The sequence below is a fragment of the Yarrowia lipolytica genome, chromosome 1E (genome assembly GCF_001761485.1).
Source record: "Yarrowia lipolytica chromosome 1E, complete sequence".
NCBI lineage: Eukaryota > Fungi > Ascomycota > Dipodascomycetes > Dipodascales > Yarrowia > Yarrowia lipolytica.
In genome coordinates, this window is record NC_090774.1 from 972,742 (window position 1) to 992,566 (window position 19,825).

Genomic DNA, 19,825 nt, shown 5'->3' on the forward strand with positions numbered 1-19,825 from the left:
TTAGTAATCATCTAGTATTAACCATCGTCCAGTCGTCTAGTTAGTCCAAATCATCTAACACGGCCGCTCATCAACTATCATTACACGTCCTTCTTCGCGGCCTTCTCTTCAGCCTCCTTGATGCCCTCCTCGCCAAGCTCAACCTGCTCCTGCGCGTCCCACATGCTCTTGTACAGACCATCCTTGAGAAGCAGCTCGGCCTGCGTACCCTCCTCCTCAACGCCGCCCTGGTTAAGACAAATGATCTTGTCCGAGTCGGCCACGGTTCGCAGACGGTGGGCAATGGCCACGCAGGTCTTGTCGCCAAGAACCTGGTCCATGTTGGCGAGCAACTGACGCTCGGTGTTGGTGTCCAGGGCAGAGGTAGCCTCGTCCAGGAACACCACGGGCGAGTTTTTGAGCAACACTCGAGCCACAGCCAGCCGCTGCTTTTCTCCTCCAGAAATCATCATGCCTCGCTCTCCGACATTGGTGTTCCAGCCGTCGGGAAGTTGTCTGACTAGAGCATCGAGCTTGGCAGCACAGGCGGCGTTCTCGACCTCCTTGTCGTCAGCCTCGAGACGTCCAAAACGAATGTTGTTCATGATGGAATCGTTGAAAAGAGGAGTGTCCTGGGGGACCACTCCAATAGCAGACCGGAGAGAAGCCAGAGTCACCTCACGCACGTCCTGGCCGTCAATGAGAATGCGGCCCTCCTGGGTATCATAGAACCGGAACGCAAGCTTGAGAATGGTACTCTTTCCGGATCCAGACGGTCCGACAATGGCAGTTTTGAGGCCTCCAGGGATCACAAACGACGCATTCTTGAGAATGGGTCTATCGGGGTGATACCCATAGGTAACGTTCTCAAATCTGATCTCTCCGTTGGTCAGCTGAAGAGGCTTGGCGTTGGGAGACTCCTGGATCTGTCCAGCCACCTTTTGCAGAGAGAACAGAGATCCCATGTCCAGCAGACTCTGTCGCAGGTCTCTGTAAACGGAGCCGAGGAAATTGAGAGGCACGGAGAGCTGGAAAACAAGCTGGTTGACCAGAACAAGGTCTCCAACGGTCAGGGATCCATCAGCAACCCCGCAGCAGGTCATGTACATCATAGCAGTGAGAGCGGACGAGAAAATGAGGTTCTGGCCGGAGTTGAGGAAGGCTAGAGAAGTGGCAATCTTGATACTAGCCTTCTCGTACTTGGTCAAAGCACTCTGGTACTTATCGACCATGTATCCCTCATTTCCAAACGACTTGACCGCCTCAATGTTGATGAGCGAGTCCAGACACACGTTGGAGGCCTCGTTATCAGCCCGATTGGCATTTCGTCGGAATTTTGTTCGCCACGAGGTGGTGGTAATGGTGAAAATCGCATAGGAAACCATGGTAGCTCCGGTAACAAGAGCATACTTCCAGCCAAAGTTGTAGGACAGAATTCCACAGACCAGAGAGATTTCCAGTGCAATGGGGATGATATGGAACACCATGGACGAAAGAACAAACGAAATACCCTTGGTTCCTCGGTCAATGGCTCGAGTAATGCCTCCAGTCTGTCTGCTGAGATGGAAGGCCATGTCGAGCTTGAGCAGGTGTCGGAACACATTGGTGGCCACCTCCTTGATGGCCTTCTGGGCCACCGACGCGAAAATGGCGTTTCGCAGCTCTCCAAACAGCACTGCTCCAAACCGGGCCGCTCCATACGAGAAGATCAAAGCGGTGATACCCACTCCAAGAGCAGTGGCGGAGTTCCACTCAATGTTCATGTCGTCAATGATCTCCTTGAAAAAGAAGGGTACCTGGACGTTGAGAAGCTTGGCGCCCACAAGCAGAGCCACGGCCACAAGTACTCGGAACTTGACTGACGTCTTGCCCTTGGGCCAGATGTACTTGAGCATGTCCTTCATGATGATCCAGTCGAGCCGTCGTTGTTCCGAGTTGGAGAGGTTGGATTCGCCCAGAGCATTGGCGGCTGCTTTCACTGAGTTGGCCGAAGACTTTTCTGCCTTGGTGGCCAGTTTCTCCGGAGACGTGGTCGGCTTGTCACCCTTCTCCACTGCATTGTTGGCGGCGTCGTTTGCAGGACTCTTGTTGATGTTGTCGACATTCTTGTGGTTGGCGTTGGAAACCGCCGGAGACGTGGAAAACTGTCGTAAAGGCGTCAAACACGCCAACACCCGCTTAGATGTCAAAGTAGCCACAGATCCATAGCCTGATCTCGGTAAAGACAACCACATTGATCTGGTCGAAAGGGCTGGAGAGAGCCCCCTCACGTGACCCAGCACGTGACCGGCCCGCGCCACACTCACCCGCATGTTCATTGATGCACGTTCAAAGGTCCAAAAAAGAGTCGGTAAGCTGACGTTGAAACACCAAGACAACTATCAAGGTTCTATCTCACAACAAACCCGCGGCCAAAGAGACTTTTAGTTGGCTGATTGCGTATGCTAAGGTTCGTCAATACAGGGTAAGTTCAACGACCCAGGGGATTATCAGATTGCACGTGACCAAAGTGTACTATGACAAGAACGGATCAGAAATCTCCAACGCCTTATATAAAAAACCAGACACAATAAAAAAAGACACTTTGAGCCGCTGGACGCACTTTTCCAAGCGGCAAAAGACCCTTTGCACTACAGACGCGCGTGCCGGAGCAGCACAATTCTCGCATCCGTAATCCGGGATCCGACAGTTAGAGTTAGTAGTTGAACCAAAAAAACAAACTGAACTACAATGCCAGAAATACTTGAAAAAAAGTCAACCGCTAGTTAGAAGACTTTTAACACAAATTCACAGACTCACCAAGTTATACAGGCCCCATAATACCACACAAAGCAACCCATGAAGAACTCTTTCTTTTTTGCCACGCCAAGATACCAGAAACCGAAGCATCTCATCCATCCCACTGAGTGAATATTGCCAACGAATCAACAGGTCTCACATCGTCAAACAAAACCAGACCCCGGACATTACTCCCGAAGCTTAAAAGTCACCCGTAAAGTATCTTTTCATGCCAATCGCGAATACTCACGTGACGCCAACTCATCGCACACCTCCGCAACGCTACAGGCCGCACCGGCCGCAAAAAAACGAATTTCCGTACATTAGTTTATATAAAAGCTGGTTCAAGACGAGATTCAAACAAGTCAAAACAAAGTTCCTTAACGTAGCGTGGCCACCACACCTCCTTTCTCAAGGTGTCGGGCAGCGGCCCAAAATACAGGCCGCAGGCAGTCGGCAGTTGGGCGTCAAACACCCAGCTGCCGCTCCACCTCCCGCAACAGCTCGTCATTGCTCATAAAGTTTCCGTGCTCGTCGGCCTCGTCCAGCACCAGAAACACATTGTCATCGTCCAGGCTCACCGTAGTGGTCGCATTCTGGGTACCAGACCCACTGTGGATAACCAGCTCCACACCGTTGTTGGGATCGGACATGGGGCCGGGTAAGGGCCCGCCAGGAGGCAGCAGAGGGTACCCTGGAGCAGGAGTAGGCATAGGGAGCGGACGAGGCGCAGGGTTGGGGCCGGGGTTACCGGGGATGTAGGTGGGTCCACGAGTGGCAGTGGAGTTGCCCAGCCCCCAGGAGCACAGCATGGTGATAAAGCCCGTCACAATAGCCACGTCGGCGTCAATGCCGCTCTCATCCACCACCAGTTCATAGTCAAATCGAAACTGTCGCATCAGACGAGCCTTGGCGACCCGTTGTCGGATTTCCTCGTCGCCTCCGCCAGGGTTGACGATTCGCTCCAGGAAGCCCGAGGACCGCGACCACTCGTAGGCAGCACCGTCAGCAAGGTAGAACTTGCGGTAGATGCCGGTGAGGCCGGTCTCGGCCAGCAAGTCTCGGTGCTGGACCTCGGGCTTATTGTGGAAGTCGAAGCACCGGTTGAAGAGGCCGGCATTGACGGTGGCCACCTCGCGTCGGTCTGTGGACAGCACGGACCACACGGTGGAGAACTGGGTCTTCCGCTCAATGGTGTAGACGAGCTGGCCGTTGCCGGCAAACACGTTGACCATTCGGTTGCGGTCGCGTCGGTTGCGTCGGATGTAGTAAGCCTTGAGGTTCTGGGTGGGCAGCGGAGCCACGGTGGCGGTGCCGTATCTGTTGAATTCGAGAAGGGCTCGAATGCCAAAGGTGTCGGCGACCACCGAGCCGGCCGTAAAGGCCACGTTGAGGGTATCGACAATGGCTCCTGACATTGTGTGTTTGTGTAGTTATCGAGCGTGCGGGGAGGGTATCACTTGGGGTATGAGGTGTATGGTGTCTCGTAGTATCGAAGAGGTGTCTTTGTGTGAGTGAGCTGTCTGTGGATCTCGGTTAGCAGTGTAGCGCGAGTGTTGTAGCAACAGGAATCCTTTCTTGGTATCTAGAGTGCGTGTTAGCTGTGTGGTTGAGAGGAAGAGAAAGTTGGGTGACAATAATGCCTTATATATAATAGTGTGTGTGTTTGTGACCTTACACTTACACATCCAATGTGGTGAAGATAAGCTATCGATGTGTTGTTGCGGTTACGACATGTGGGCTAATTAGAAGAGGTTAAAAGAGGTTTAATTTGGGACAAGAGAATATGGGATTAATGGGGAGACTTTCTTGGGGTCTTTTTCGACTTAAAATGATGATATTTTGTCACAACTTTTGCTGAGGACAACTTAGAGAAATAAAAAATATATCATTAGATTCTGGAGATCAACAGGAATCGATTGGTGGTTGTTTCATCGTTATATTTCCACCTTATCATGAACCGCGTTGTTTCTAACACCTCCCCTACATGCTGTACAGTATGTACCCTAGAAGTTCTCTATATCAATTCGTGGCCTTCATATTACCACAATTTCCACAACTACGACGTACATATACCAACAACAAACCAATTGTGATCATGATCTCACCATCCTTGGTTTGTGATTACTAATCAACGTCATATTCCACCGCACGTGACCAGATAACGTCATACTTCCGCCGTTACTACCCCATCATTAATCACATGCATAAACTCAATCTAATCACATGCACTCCTCGGGCCGTGTATATTTTTGTGAGCTTTGATTCGATAGGAAATCAAGTTACATCATTAGATTCCTCTCATTGAGCTCTCCAAGTGGGTACTGCTTTTATCTCTGCAGCTTCTCTTCATCATCTTCCATATACGACCCCTCTCTTCACTGTCTCATTACAAGTTTGCGCAACCTTTTCTTCTCTCCGTCCTCTTCATCACCGCCACCATGACCGCGACTACCATCATCGAAACGCCGGATTACTTCTATTCCTCTGTGCTCCCCGTGGTCCAAAACTCGTTCGCTCTAGACCACAAGTGGGCCGATGGAGTGCTATATAGAGACGAGTCTCCCCAGGACGTGATTTACGGCGACCTGGACCAGAAGACGGGCTTTGTGCTGTTTATCCACCAGAAGTGGAACGAGCGGGACTTTCGAGAGCTCAATTTGATCGCCATTGCCTACAGACACGACGTTCACAGCCTCCGCGACTTGGTTCCAGACCATGTGGACTGGCTACAGAGCATGCGAAACCAGGTGGTCAATATCCTGCCTGAGATCTACGGAATCAAAATGAAGAACATGCAGCCGGTTCTCTACGTGCCCTACCCCCCTGGCAAGTACCATTTCCATTTTCTGATCCGAGAAAAGTCTTCCCCGATCTTGCAGGAAGAGCTCCGAAGTGGCCGGGCTCTACTGCTGGACCATGTCATTAACCAGCTTCAGCAGGGGGTTTTTTACCGAGACGTGACTCTGAAGTTTGAGGTGAACCAGTAGAGAGACGACGGAAAGAATGACCAACGGCCATGAATCCACACACTCTTGAAGCACGCCGATACTACACATAACTAACTTATGAATGATGAATTATGAGCGATACCAGAAAGACCGATAGGACTAGAGTGAGTAGGTGAAGTCATGAGTAAACGAAGTCAGTAACATAATTGAAGAGATATTGTCCTTGCTCTTTGTTACCACAGTGGAATCTCTCATAAAAGTCCTCCTTGGACTTTCAGATGGTATTTGGATTGTTGAAACGGCATTGTAAATCTATCCAATTCAGTAGTTGAGTATGTACATGTCCTTTGTAACTGATAAGCATGGTACAAAATTACGATAGAATGAATAGGCTACATTCTACATCACCAAGTACACTTGCGAAGACGTTTCCCAGCTCTATCACCGCCATATACAACCCCTCAGAAGAAGTACAACCGGAATACGGAGAGTCAGATGATGACGAAGGATCTCATTAGACATCTTGCAGACTTGTAAACTCAACTTCTTTTCTATCAATTTCTTCCATATTTTCCCAATTAATCTCTGCCAAAAATCACCGAAAAAAACCCATTTAATGATGACTAATCGAATATTAAGGTTTTTCCAAAATGCAGCCCCTTGCATGACAATGGCGTTATTTATTGGGATAAATAAGCTCGCGACCGTTTTTTGCAGAATTCCATTTAATTCGTTAAAAAGCCGTCTGAGAGAAAATCTGAGAAAACCGGCGTGTTCTCGAAACTTTGTTGATTCCAAAAATACAGGTTCTTCCGCTCATTCCTCCCATATATGTCTACCACGTGCCACTTGCATTATCAAGCTTTTATCATGCACATTAAGCTTCTAGAAGGGAGGAAAAGGGGGCTGGGCGATGGCTGGCTGAGACATGCCTCCGAAAGTGGCTGTTTCAAAATACGCAGCGCTGTAACATTTGCCGGAGACTGTAAAAACGGCCATGTCACAAACACAACCCAGCCCGAGGCCGTCGCGGCTTGTCTCACGTGGCTCGGGCTGGTCTGGGGTGCACTGATATCAACGGCTGTGCATGGTGGGGAGTGGAGCGGGCAATGGGTGGGGAATGGGTGGGCGTCATGCGATCCAGGAGATATTGAGAAGATGATATAGTTGATTCTAAACACGCCAATTACTCTTCTGGAGACCGTTACTACCGAGGAGATCACGGTATTCTCTGGCTTCTCTCTTATCAGAGATATCGTACAACATGTGTAGGCTTATCTGACTGCTATCCACATATCTTTATAAGACGTAATACGTGGTTCCATCTCACTATTTGTAGTTATATGTTTTGATCACGTCCCTGTTATCTCTTGAGATGTAATTCAATCCCGGGATACCTGGTCCGATACCTGGTCCGATATCTGGTCCGATACGGGTCCAATAACCGGTCCCCCATCAGACTATCACTATCCAATCATCAACGCTCCTAGATAAATATCAAACTGCAACTGTTACATTGCCAGTTGATTCAGTTGATGAATTATTTAGTCCTATTATTAGACCCGCTCTCACACTCTGACAATACTGCAGCTTGTAGCGCTACATTTACATTAGTGAGTCTTATCTCGACATTGTGAAGTCAGAGGATGTGGTCAGAATAGGCAGAAATAAGACCAACTTATCTATCCATAGACCCCACTCAGACTACAGGTTCAGCGCTCCTCTCATCAGCATCGATCGATAAGTTTTGATTATTTGGAGGTTTATCTCTGCAATGGAACGGCTGTACGGCGCTAGAATTGAGACTCAGACGCATACGAAGCCACCTTCTATTACCGAAGACCTGCAGTGTCATATCTTATGTGTGGTCTCATCGAGTGTCTTATCGTAGCGTCTTATCTATCGGTTATCGAGGATGCTCAAGAGAGAATTATGAGAGATTTTGTATGACAGAAAGAGGGAATAGTAAAACTATTATAATATTCAGATCGACACAAGCATTTTGATATACTCTTGAGGTTTATCGGGAACTTTTGCCTTACAAATTTTGTCAAGTACAGTATGTTCAGTCATATATACCGTACTTCATGTCAGACCAGGCGTAATATTGACGTTGGGGCTTTGTAAATTCAACCAATTGATGATATCAGCCCGATAACCCCACATACCATGTCACCTTCTCATCATCTCTTCCACACACAGAATTCTATTGAATCTAGGTCAACCCACTATCTATTCGAATGGTCATGTGACAACGATAAAACACACTCTATCAGCCCAGCCTGATCCGGCGGAGCTACTGCACATCAACTGTAGACTGTCTTCACCACCCCAGCCATCGTGACTCTGCTGTTAGCACAAGCTCTCGCGTGACTTCTAAAAGGTTTAGACCGCTTTGAGTCATACGTCGGTGTTTCTGGTGGAATATTCTGCTCGGTGAGCGACTAGAAACCCGGAAAAGACCACTTATTAGTCATACCAATCTGTGAGGACCGCAATCTCCGCTCCTTTACCTCTCCACCCTTGGCCCTATCTTCGTTATCTCTGGCTTGACCAGATCGACATAAAAGTCAAAAATACGACCTGATAGTGAACAAAGGGCCTATTTGGGGAATGAACATACAGACATTGGAGGGAGAGAGGAAGCATGGTCATCCTGGTCGTGTCACCGCAGAAAAAGTCGAAATGGTCATCTGGTGGGCAGTGCAATCCTGTATGGTAGCTTCAGGATGATTCTACAACTAGTAATGGAGTCTTGAACTTGCATAAACGTCTTGAACTCGAATCAAACACGTCTGGACTTGGCTATACCCAGATTTAGGTGTTGGTGTAGTTGGTTGGCATGAGTGATAGCAACAGTACTACCACAACTATCAATATAGCTCTACCAGCTCTACAACACAGCTCCACAATACAGTCTACAAACACGTCGTTCAATGTTAAATTAATGTTAGAATAAATACGCAAATGTCTAGAGAGACATGAAGGAGTCCTGAGAAACCATAGAGTCCCGTCGAGAAGCCAGAACGGGAGACGAGGCAGCAGCAGCAGAAGAGTTCTTGGACCACCACAGCTGGTTGGAAATGCAAGTGTTGCCGGTGCAACCGCAGGGAAGAGCGTGGTTGTCACCAACGTTGTCCTGCTGAATCAGCGAAGGATGATGGGCAGGAATGGACGTAGAAGTGGTCTTCTTGGTGGAAGGAATGTAGATGGAGTCCATCAGGTTGGTTATGCTTTGAGAGTCCATTGTGAGTGGTGTGTGGTGTGTGGGGTGTGGAAGCTGTGAAGCAGTGTTTGTGCGACGAAAGAGTGCCTGAAGAGTGTCAGAAGACGATAATATTTCTTTTCAACACCGGATACCCTCCCTTTATATCTTGTCAAGCCCATTGCTATATAGTCATCGATATATGCCAGCCTTATGAACCTTATGAACCTTGAGCTTATTTATTTTTACAACCGCAAACTTAAACCTTGCAGAGATACATTTGTGTACATGGACTGCGGTCTGTGGCTTGGGCCGTTACACGAGTTGCTCCCTTCCCGATTTGGGTTGGGTTAGGGTATTCTGTTTTGGGGTAAATGTAAAAGCCCTGCATGTAACAACATGTAACCGTGCCCTAACCTGGCTCGATGCATTGGGAGGTTGGATTCGGCACTCCTTCCTTTTTGGGGCGCCCTAGCCCTTGTTGGGAATGCCAAATTGGGGTGGAGGGGGGGGATTCCATTAGGAGGTTGTAAATGGATTGTAAACAGTGATAAACGGAGCTTTGGAATTCTGTAACCTTTTCTGAACATTTTGATACTTTTCAAATTCTTCTAGCCTCAATATTCATCGATTTACTGCTCATGTTGATTTTTGTTGCATTTTCAAATTACCCCAGATTTTATGAAACCTAAAAACAATGAGAAATAACCCAGGAATTGTAGAATATCCAAAAAAAGTTGGGAAAAATCGGAAAAAAAATCGGAAAAAACCTACACCAGAATGTGTCCATTAGAAATGGAATTATCAAATAAAACAACCACCTCAATCATTATATTCACCAGAAAAACCACATCCTTCCGCAAACAAAACCTAATATTAAAACATGTAAAAATCATGAGGCTGTGGCGGTCGCGAGGGCAAGCAACAAAAAGGGGTATACGGAGGATCACAAGGGTTAGGGAAAATTGTTGGGGTTAGGGTTATTTAAAAATAGCGCGTGGTTCCAATTGGGCTTGTGGGTTTCGTGTCCTACAAGTAGTAGTGATCTTTGGCCAAATGAAAAAAATGAAGACCAAAAAGATGGTGTTATTTCCGTCGATGTTGGAGTTGTGACAGATTTGAAAGTATCATTCTCTTCCTCTCGACGAGGAAATTCTGTCTGTATCGGTAATTTGCGTCTTCAGTCATTTTCCGACCAGACAACAGCCATTAAAACATTTACGGTTCAGGATCATTGTGGAATTGAGCAAGTGGAGGATTTCTCATGAATTCCAAAAAGGCAAGATCGTGACACATTTTCCATGTGGGACGGGATGTATTAATGGTGCACACAGCCTGGGTTATAAATAAAAAAAAATAATAAAAAAATCGGGGGGAAAAAAGGGAAAACGGAAAATACTCTGGAAAGATATGGCAAGTCAATCAAATGAGAACCTCTTTCAAAAAACAATCATATCTGAACATATCACCACGCTGTTGAAAGACCAAAAACAATACAGAGTTTAATTTCTCATGCACCGAACTGAAACAGAAAAAAAAATGAAAATTGCACGGCACGTGGGATTGGAAGGAGGAGAGGAAGTAGGGTCACGTGACGTGAAGGAGAGCGGAGGGTTGCGTTTGTGCAGGGAGAAAATGTTGCAAAATACGGTTTCGATAACGTGCTCTTTTGTTGATGTAGGCAATGATTCTGAGAGACGGAAGAGACCACAGGAGACCCACTTTGATCTGCCTCCACCTGGTCGAGAAGCTCGTTTGGGGTGGTGGGGGGAGTTGGTGGGGGAGGGGGAGGTTGTTGGTGTGTTGAAGGGGTGGTTGATGGGATTGTTTCGGGTTGATTGGCCTGTGTTGATTAGCCAGTTTTGATTTCATTTGGTTTCATTTGGTTCTTGTTATTTTTCTGACAACCACTATCAATGACACCTTTGTTACGGCCCAATCAGACAGGCTTGCTATCCACTCGTTTCATTGACCTCCAACACGCTACTGTTTACATGTACTTGTACACTCCTGTACATCTCTCTGGGCTGTGCCGAGACACCAAATGATGGAATATGTTTGCGGTGGGATGAATAAAATGAAGAGTTAAACAGACGCACCAAGGTTGCTTTTGGCAGGCGCAGAATGGGACTGTCCGATCCAGTATCTCCACCAATACGCCCACTTGCCAAAAGTGGAGGCGGAGTGGGCTAAATGGCTCAAAGAAGGGTTAAAGGGAGTCAACGGGGGACAGCTGGAGAAGTAGGGATGGTGTACGAGACTTCAGTGGTTGCTCCCCATCCAAATTCAGGTGTTTTGCGTCATCAGATGACGGTTCAGTTACAAGTAGTACGATCTCATGAGTTCTTTATTTGACGGCGTCTAGGACCGGAATTTATTATTGTAATGGATGATAAAAAATGTACCGTTGGATTCGGAATTCTCTACTGATTGCAATGATTCTATAAAATGGCCTAGTAATACGAGTATTGTGTATATGTGGTACAGTATGAAGTTGGACTTGTTCAGATATCCGACCCTGACTAACCCTGATTATAGCAAGCAAGTGACAAACGAGCTTTTACCAGACCTAGAGTTGCGCTGGAAGACACGTTGAAGTCCAATGAGCATCTTTTCGAAGGTGATACGGTTTGATATTGAGAGAATACTTGTTCAGGTACAGTTCAATATAGACATGCCATTTATCCCGCAAATTGGGTCAAATCGAGGTTACTCGTGGCACTGAAACCGAGTCTTGAATTGGAGAGAGGAATAGGGGGTTGATTAGAGTGATTTATTTGTACTTGATCAACCCGCTTGTATCAAAAAAAAAATCCAATCGTTCTTCTTTTTAGGAGTGATTTCATTCATCTAGGTCGACTTTTTATGTGGATGACGATACAACTGTGCCATGTTGAAAAAGACAAAGAAATCGAATCTAACGAGCATATAGAAGCTCGCTGCTTGTACAGGCAAAGTACAAGTACTTTGATCAGAGCAGCTGATCTCATCCATATGTGGATCCATCTACATGTAGTAGGGCCGACAGACATGTCAGAGGTCGACTCATGATGCTCCCTAGCTTCAGTGTAAGACTAGATTTTTGATTTGTCATCTAATTCCTTCCAATGAGTCGTTGTCATCAAAATCACTCTAACATTGTCTCATTCTCCATACGGTCGTCATCACCAGATGGTCCATGCAGCTGGTGCGTCGATAATGCACTGATAAACCCAACCCGCAGAAAGGGGTCTAGTGATCTTACCGAGTCATGATACTCAACAAAAGCAGCCGTCATACCACCGGGAAGGTTGGAACACAGAGTGGCATGACAAAAGTACTCAAAAATAACTCAGACGTGCGTGAGAGTGAGAGAAGATGGAAAGCAGCTGAAGGAGTGACAGCTATTTATGTTTTGTTGTGGCTAAAACACATTTCGACGTCGACCCATCATGATTGTAGCACTCGATTACACAATAAAAAGAAATCCCGACCCTGTTTCTGGTATGCAGAGGGACGTAGAGTGCACTGACGGTGATACCGACGGGAAACTGTGCCTGAGAGCGCCGAGAAGGGCAACGAAAAAAGCTCTTGTGCGAGGAGACTATCGCGGAGGTCAATGTGCGGTACGAGTGGGGGCCGAGACTCACGAGAAGAAATAAACCTGCTCCCTCAAGAGCAACAGAGACACCAAGATATCACGTTTGAACTCCCGTGGTAGATAGCCTTGTCGATTTTGTCTCCATCACATCTGCAACCAGCTCTTCAATGTCTTCCCAATTTCGCCCTTCTGCACCTTTGTGGATCCATTCCTGGAGTAATTGTCCTGTATATACCATGGAATAGTTGTCCAGATCCTGGGAAAGATTTACGTGACGATTCTGTAAAAGGTCCTTATGACAAACACTCGGCGACTTCGACTTAGACACCTTTACCGAGTATCCGACATTATTGAGGGAGAACCTGAAGTGCCAGTAGATTTATGGACCAGCAGATGATGGTTCAGAACTGAAGACACTGGCTACTAGCTACCCATTCATTTCATTCGTGCGAACCGCGTCTTAGTCAAAAAAACACAGGGCTCCTGTTGTATCATCGAGCGCCGGCTTGACACATGTTCGAGAGCTACTTTCTTCTGACCGCTCCGCCAGAGTGAGATCTTTTCGCAGCGTCTAAAAGGAAGTCCTGGAGCTCTTCTGAGACAATGAGAGCCCTAGGAGCTGTACCAATCACATTTTATGACAGTATACTCCGATCGAAAGTTGATTTTTGAGCCTCTAACATGCCAGTGACAATCCTCCCCGTACTACTCCTTTGACAATAGAACGACTATCCCGATTTTTGCGACTTTTGTCATTCCTCCCGCTCGGATGATGAAGCATGAGCCGAAGTAAAAGTACCCAATCTGATCAAACTGGTACTTTTTCTGGTGTTGTGAGATAGTGATATTGTAGTCATAGTGATATTGAGGATATATATTCACGGTACAGGTTAGACAAACTGAAGGGAACAGACTGGCAAATTCGGGTCGACGTATCCTCTATACCATGTTACAGTCTATTGCCAGTGGCGACCTACAGCCCTGACCTGACGTACAGCCGGACGTACAGCCGGACGTACCGCGACTCGCTCCATCTCTTTATTCATTCGTTAATTACATTTTGCGGAATCATTATGATTCAGGTACCAATGGATACCGTTAGCTTTTGGGCCTCGTTTTCTACCATGAGAAGGACTCCTCAAAGTAGTCCACTCGCTCGGACTTGGACTCAATGTTGGCGCAAAGAGCCTGTCGGACGTCATCGTTCATGGCGGGAGGGCCACAGACTACAATGGCGGTAGAGCCGGGGCTCTCCTTGAGGTACTCGGGCAGCAGCTCGGCCATGTGGGGCCGGAAGTGCTGGATGTTGAGGTTATCTCTGTTGGAGGAGGTGATGGAGAGTTTTTCGGGAGACTTGGACTCGAGTTCGCAGGCCTCCTCGGCGAGCTCTTCAGCCAGACCTTCCTTCTTGTCGATCTTGGTGATGTAGAGGTTCACCCGGACTCGGGGGTCGGCCAGCAGGTACTCGAGCTCGTCTCCAAACCACTCGAGACACGAGTCGCCTCGCACGACCCAGGTGAAGATGATGCTCTTAGAAACGGAGTTGGCAACCACCTTCTGGGCGTACGAGTAGGTGGCGGTGATTCCGATACCGCCGGCAATGTAGATGGAAGAGTCGTACTTGCCAACGGGGTGCTTGGCGCCATAGGGACCCTCGATCAGCATTTTCATGGGCCGGGCTCCACCGGCAGAAACGAGCCGGGTGACAATATCAAAGGTGATTCCATCCTTGGCCTTGAGAAGAATGGTCATATTGCCGTTCTTGCACGCCTCAGGCGACTGGTAAATGGTGAAGGGATGAGACTCCCAGAACTTGTTGCCCGACAGGAAGTAGATGTAGACGTGGGCTCCGGGGTAGATTGACCAGAGTCTCGAACAGGGGATTTCAGCCTTGACAATGAGCTGTTCTCGGTCGACGAGAGTAAAGTCGCCAGTGACAATGCCTCCGCAGTAGGCAATTCGACACACTCGGATGATTCGGTCAAAGCCCCACACGGCAATGGTGGCCCAGACCCACTGCATCCAGCCAATGGTCCAGCAGTGGTACCAAAGACCGACGACAAAGAGAATACCGAAGACAATGTGCAACACCAGGAAGATCTCGTACCATCGGGATCGGAACACGTGCATGGCCTGCAACAACATGAGAGAGCCGGCAATGGTGGCCACTGTTCCCAGCACCCAGTAGAGCTCGGCAGCGTCTCGTGCCAGCGAATGACGACACATCCAGGTCCAGATACACGAGTGGATGATGGCGTAGATCATCATGACTCGAGAAGTCCATCGATGGTAGACGTTGAAGGTGTCGAAGGACCAGCCGGTGAGCCACATGAGCAGGTTGTTTCTTCCAGCAAACAGAAATACGATAGGGGCCTGGGTAAAGGACATGATTCCTGTTCTGTCGGCAACAAACGCCTCCAGCTGAGCTCCCCACGGACCGGCCTCCTCGTAGTCGTCATCGAAAGGGTAGGAGGGGAAACAGAGCACGAAGGCCATGATCAAGTACCCCAGAACAACCAGCGACTGGATTCGAGTGGGAGAAGCCATCTTGAGAGGATCCCAGCCCATTGGCTGAGAGTGCTTGTAACCAAACAGAGCCGGCAGAGACACGTACTTTCGGAACTTGTTGAAGCCGACCTTCTTGTACACACTGAATAGAGCGTGCTGAGAGAAGTTGATGATTGTTCCAATAACGAACACCAGGGCCCAGTAGGCCAGCAGAGCCACTCCGTAGTACGACGCGTAATCTAGGGCAACGTAGTGAGGTTTGACCTCCTCGTACTCCTCCTCCCAATGTTCTCGGTCAAACGGGACGGGAAGATAGAGGATTTCGGTGGGATCTTCGGGTTCAACGGCAATTTTAGTGGCGTTAGCAAGCCACTCATCGGTCATCTCCAGAGTCAGGTAGTTAGGACAGCCCTGGATGATCTGTTTTCGCACCTGGGTATGGTAGTGTTCAGGCTCAATGGCCCCCTGATAACAGAGCAGTTTACTCTGGATGAAGGGCATGACCTTGCAGTACTCCTCGAGAATCTGCTTTCTGGACTTGACAGTGCTACTGTCAAACTTGGGGAAGTTGAACTTGTAGTGACCTCCAATCAGATGGTCACAGCCCAGCGCAGCCCAGTAGGGCTTGTTGTTGAGCGAGTCCTGGCGTCGGTAGGTCTTTGCTGACGCAGACGAGGCACTTAGAAAAGTGACCAGCACCGTGGAGACTTTCATGGTAGGCGATTGAGCAGATGAGGTTCGCCGTAGATCATCTTATCCATCGTCTTTATATCTGTTTGCATGGACTGATGCCAAGAAGGGAAAACCGGGCGAGACCGCTTGAAATTTCACCTCTGCCAAGAAAAGGGCCTCCGATATGACTTCCGTCAAGCGCAATGTGGACAAAGACCCTGGCCGGTGCCAATCATGGAATCGCTCCGAGATGCAGATGTATGCAAGCTCCTAATCAGATCCAGTCGGACATTTCACATAGAAAACGAACAAAGAAGATGAAAGGAAAACAGAGGATATGAATAGAATCCTCTGATCGAGATCTTTCCATCGGTACCAATAACTAAGTCGAAAAGTGGCCAGCTCGAAAGATGATCCGACTTGGTCTTGAACTCAAAACTTACCAACATTTGAAAAAAATTATATAAAAAAATACTGATTGACAGATTAACACCTCCTTAGATTGGCGATTAGTGCAATGATGGAAGAGCTTGGCACACTAATGGCTTGATTACACGATACAGTGACTTTCCTTACCCAGCAACTTTTCAACCGTTGTCTTTGTTCAGATCAGACACGGTCCACTACTGCGCACCGAGCAGGTAATTAACAACAGTATATATCCACCAACCGGCACGCCAAGAAGCTCAGATGTCGCACCAAACCCGCCCAGTCTGGTTACAACTTCCCTGGTAGGTGCTGGTTTGAGTTGATTGGACGGGGGTCATCTGTGCATGTGCCGAGGCAGGTAGTGTAGGTAGTGTAGTGTCTTGTAGATCTCTATTCCATCTGATAAGCTGAAGAAGTTGTATGAGCTGGATTTCAAGTACAGTAGAGATGGAGTCAGATGGAATAACCAGCACAATGAGTTCGATTCAATGCTCTCACTTTGCTGCAACAAGTTTTCCATCTTTTCCATCTACAAAAGATTTGATTGATAACTTTTCATCCAAACTTTAGGACGACTGAAACAAGCCCGCGCAAACAATGCTTGAAGCAGAAGTAATAACCGAGTCGAGAGATGGTATGCGATCCGGCAGGAGAACAAGAAAAACCACCGTTAGGAACATGCTTCTTCTGCTCAAGCCGTACCTTCCAGAGCAAAATACGACATGTGCTCACGTGTCTTGTCCGAACGAGCTTTTGTGAAGAAGAGCCCAAGCTTTTCACGAACCCTTCAAGCTCGTACTTCCAGGAACCCCCTTGTCTTGGCCTCGTCCTCGTCTTGGCAAAAGGAGCGCCTCCTCCATGCGGAACGTTTGGTCGAGACGGATTGAGTTCAAACAGGCGAGAAAGTGAAATTCTGCAACTTTTAACCACTTCAGACAGAAAGGAAGCGCGTCGAACAGCGGATTCGGCGATCAAAGCAACCCCAGTACTTGAACACATCCAAAAGCCGCCCTTTATTGGCCAAAACCGCCCTTTATTGCAAAAAAGCCGCCCTTCATTGGCTGCAGCCCGGTCCATCTCCGGGGTTTCGAACAAACGTCAATTCCCGGGTAAACGGCACTGTAGATGAAGCGGTAGATTTATGGAAAAAGAAACGACTGAGGAATCAGACGACCCGGAAGCTGCTGTTCTTGGCGGTAACGGAAACAATTTATATCTACGAGCATTATCGTGCAATTGGTACGGTTAGTGGAAGATCAAACTGGTAAAACAGCTCATTTATACATCGATGGGCAGATTACAAGGCCGGAAATACATCGATATCCATCATAGTCACCTCCTCAAATCCTTTATTTTGGATACTAGTTCGCACCAAGCGCCTCTCAAGATCTTTATGGAGCCAAAAAAAAGATTACAGCACCCAGGATTCTCGTATGGTCTCCCACTACAATACTAACTGGGCTCTCTGGTGCTTGACTATGGCTGATCGGACGGGAAGCCGTATTTTCACCAGGATATGGCCGTAACCTAACCTCCGCAACGGAGAATTGAACTCCGGTCCCCCGCGTGCTGAACTTTAAATGTTCTGACAGGCGGAAATTCTAGCCACTAAACTATTGCGGATTGTGTGGTGGTAAAATATCGTTGAAACACTAGATTCGGCCATTCAAATCACGTGACCTAAAAATTCAGGATAGAAAAGAATATCCCATTTATGGATGCTATGAAGGCATTGTGCCTATATAATTGGTAACTGGAGAGAGAGAATGAAGAGGACAATGTGATGAAACTAACTATCATCCTTCTGGGTCTTTTCATCTTGTGTTATGAGAACGACAGAAAGACGGTTCTGTAAAATCCTGTGTTATGGAGCTGGACATTGATATACGCCTATGGGGTTCATAAGGAGCTCATCGGGTAGTGTGACAGTTTTTAAGACAGGATCAGCTTCAGCAAGTCATCTCTTGAACTTATCGTATCCCAATACACACTACTATAACCCACGATACCGTGATACTGCTGCATATATTCAATACATTTACTTTGTTTTCTTCTCCCCGTTACCAATCACAATGGCGTTCTTGTCGATCCATCGAGCTCGCAGCCAAGCGGTCAGCTGAGACCAGGGGTAGGTGGTGGCGTTTCTGCCGTTATCAGCCAGGTACCATGACTGGCAGCCTCCCTGTTGCAACAGACCCTGGGCATGGGAAGAATCCACATCATGAATCCACCGGTCGTAGGCCTCGGCTCGCACTCCAATGTAGTCTGTTTCACCCGAAATGAGCTTCTTGACACCCACGGACTCGCAGAACTTGATGGCGTTCTCGATGGCAAACAGCACCGAGTTATGTCCGGTGGCAGAGTTGGGTCCAAAGATGAGGAAATTGTTGGGGAAGTTGGGAACCAGGACGGTCTCATAGGCAGAAACTCGTCCGTTGGCCCAGAAGTCTTCCAGGCTGACTCCATGTTCGCCGATGAAGGGAATGTTAGTAAAGCCTCCACTAAGATCAAAGCCCGTGGCATCAATGATGATGTCGGCTGGGTAAGAGTTGCCGTCCTTGGTGATCACCTTGTTGGACTCAACCTTGACGACCCGGTCGAATGTCAGCTCCATGTTTGGGTTATTGAGTGCAGGCCCCAGGTATCCGCAGTCGAAGATGAGTCGTTTGCACGCAAACTCGTAGTCGGGCTTAAGGACCTTCCAGTACTTTTCGGGAGATTTCTTTCGGATATTTTGAGTCGCGTGATGGGCTCGAATTCGTCGGATAAAGGTGCCCAACCAGCCCTTCTTAAACATGGGATAGGCGGCCTCAATGACAAAGAAGACAATGGTGCGCAAAAGATGGAGCACAAACGGGAACCGGGTGAAAATGAAACGGGTGATTCGTCCGGGCACAAACTCGGGACGAGGAGTGATCCACTGTGGAGTTCGAGCAAACTGGGTGAGAGTCTTTGTCTGGTCATGAATAGCCGCAATTACCTGGATGGCAGAACATCCGTTGCCGATAACAACGACATTCTTGTTGGTGTAGTCGACAGAATGGTCCCATCGGGCTGTGTGCATCACAGGTCCCTTAAAGTCGGTGTACAGACCCTCAATCTGCACGCGGTTGGGCTCCACAAGTCCGCCCTTGCATGTGAACAGGACGCGACACTTGTGCACCCACTTCTTGCCGGTTTCGAGAGATCGCACGTTCACATACCACAACTTCTCGTCAGCATTCCACTTGCAGCCCTCGATTTCCGTACGGAAAGTCGCCATGTGCCGCAACTCGTACTTGGCCACCAGCTTCTGGATGTAGTCGTAGATCTCGTCTCTGGGAGGGAAGGCCTTGCTCCAATCGCCCTTGGGGTCGCTTGTGAGACAGTACCAGATGGCAGGAATGTCCGATCCACAGCCAGGGTACGTGTTGGCCGCCCAGGTTCCTCCCCAAGAGTGATCTCGATCATAGAGATGGAAGTCGGCCTCGTTCCAGGAGGTTCTGAGCTTGATGGAGGTGGCGAGGCCGGAAAACCCGGTGCCGAGAATCAACACGTTGGAAAACAACGATCCGTCTGCAAATACTGTCGACATGTTGCTGATTATGAAAGGGATACAGCAGGGTTTATATGGGTGATGGATGGCGTACTTGAGCTTAACCAGCGAGGGGAAAGAGTTACCCGGAGATGGAGGGCCCGAGGGGGGGTCATATATGTATCGGTCGACGCAGAATAAGCACGCGA

At 48.2% G+C, this 19,825-nt stretch overlaps 8 protein-coding genes and 2 non-coding genes across 10 annotated transcripts; 3 read left to right on the forward strand and 7 right to left on the reverse strand.

Moving 5' to 3' along the window:
- Positions 1–80: 80 nt before the first annotated feature.
- Positions 81–2,297, reverse strand: YALI1_E09750g (uncharacterized protein; the record flags this gene model as incomplete). Its single annotated transcript, XM_068282933.1, has 1 exon — positions 81–2,297. One exon carries the CDS (start codon positions 2,295–2,297, stop codon positions 81–83), a length of 2,217 nt encoding a protein of 738 aa, XP_068139034.1.
- Positions 2,298–3,224: 927 nt separating this feature from the next.
- Positions 3,225–4,175, reverse strand: YALI1_E09769g (uncharacterized protein; the record flags this gene model as incomplete). Its single annotated transcript, XM_503683.3, has 1 exon — positions 3,225–4,175. One exon carries the CDS (start codon positions 4,173–4,175, stop codon positions 3,225–3,227), a length of 951 nt encoding a protein of 316 aa, XP_503683.3.
- Positions 4,176–5,198: 1,023 nt separating this feature from the next.
- On the forward strand, positions 5,199–5,747 carry YALI1_E09779g (uncharacterized protein; the record flags this gene model as incomplete). The annotated part of the gene is made up of 1 exon (XM_503684.3): positions 5,199–5,747. The coding sequence occupies one exon, from the start codon at positions 5,199–5,201 to the stop codon at positions 5,745–5,747; it is 549 nt and encodes a 182-aa protein (XP_503684.2).
- A 2,932-nt stretch (positions 5,748–8,679) lies between these two features.
- On the reverse strand, positions 8,680–8,955 carry YALI1_E09817g (uncharacterized protein; the record flags this gene model as incomplete). Its single annotated transcript, XM_002143029.3, has 1 exon — positions 8,680–8,955. One exon carries the CDS (start codon positions 8,953–8,955, stop codon positions 8,680–8,682), a length of 276 nt encoding a protein of 91 aa, XP_002143065.1.
- A 1,874-nt stretch (positions 8,956–10,829) lies between these two features.
- On the forward strand, positions 10,830–11,126 carry YALI1_E09835g (uncharacterized protein; the record flags this gene model as incomplete). Its single annotated transcript, XM_068282934.1, has 2 exons — positions 10,830–10,942; positions 10,997–11,126. 2 exons carry the CDS (start codon positions 10,830–10,832, stop codon positions 11,124–11,126), a joined length of 243 nt encoding a protein of 80 aa, XP_068139035.1.
- Positions 11,127–13,612: 2,486 nt separating this feature from the next.
- YALI1_E09884g (uncharacterized protein) lies at positions 13,613–15,715 on the reverse strand (the record flags this gene model as incomplete). The annotated part of the gene is made up of 1 exon (XM_503685.3): positions 13,613–15,715. One exon carries the CDS (start codon positions 15,713–15,715, stop codon positions 13,613–13,615), a length of 2,103 nt encoding a protein of 700 aa, XP_503685.2.
- A 1,018-nt stretch (positions 15,716–16,733) lies between these two features.
- YALI1_E09895g (uncharacterized protein) lies at positions 16,734–17,231 on the forward strand (the record flags this gene model as incomplete). The annotated part of the gene is made up of 1 exon (XM_068282935.1): positions 16,734–17,231. The coding sequence occupies one exon, from the start codon at positions 16,734–16,736 to the stop codon at positions 17,229–17,231; it is 498 nt and encodes a 165-aa protein (XP_068139036.1).
- Positions 17,232–17,511: 280 nt separating this feature from the next.
- YALI1_E09903r lies at positions 17,512–17,630 on the reverse strand. The gene has a single exon (XR_002432132.3). It is a non-coding gene; the product is annotated as a 5S ribosomal RNA (ribosomal RNA).
- A 4-nt stretch (positions 17,631–17,634) lies between these two features.
- YALI1_E09904r lies at positions 17,635–17,725 on the reverse strand. The gene has a single exon. It is a non-coding gene; the product is annotated as a tRNA-Asp (tRNA).
- A 415-nt stretch (positions 17,726–18,140) lies between these two features.
- On the reverse strand, positions 18,141–19,676 carry YALI1_E09924g (uncharacterized protein; the record flags this gene model as incomplete). Its single annotated transcript, XM_503686.3, has 1 exon — positions 18,141–19,676. The coding sequence occupies one exon, from the start codon at positions 19,674–19,676 to the stop codon at positions 18,141–18,143; it is 1,536 nt and encodes a 511-aa protein (XP_503686.2).
- Between the last annotated feature and the right edge of the window lie 149 nt (positions 19,677–19,825).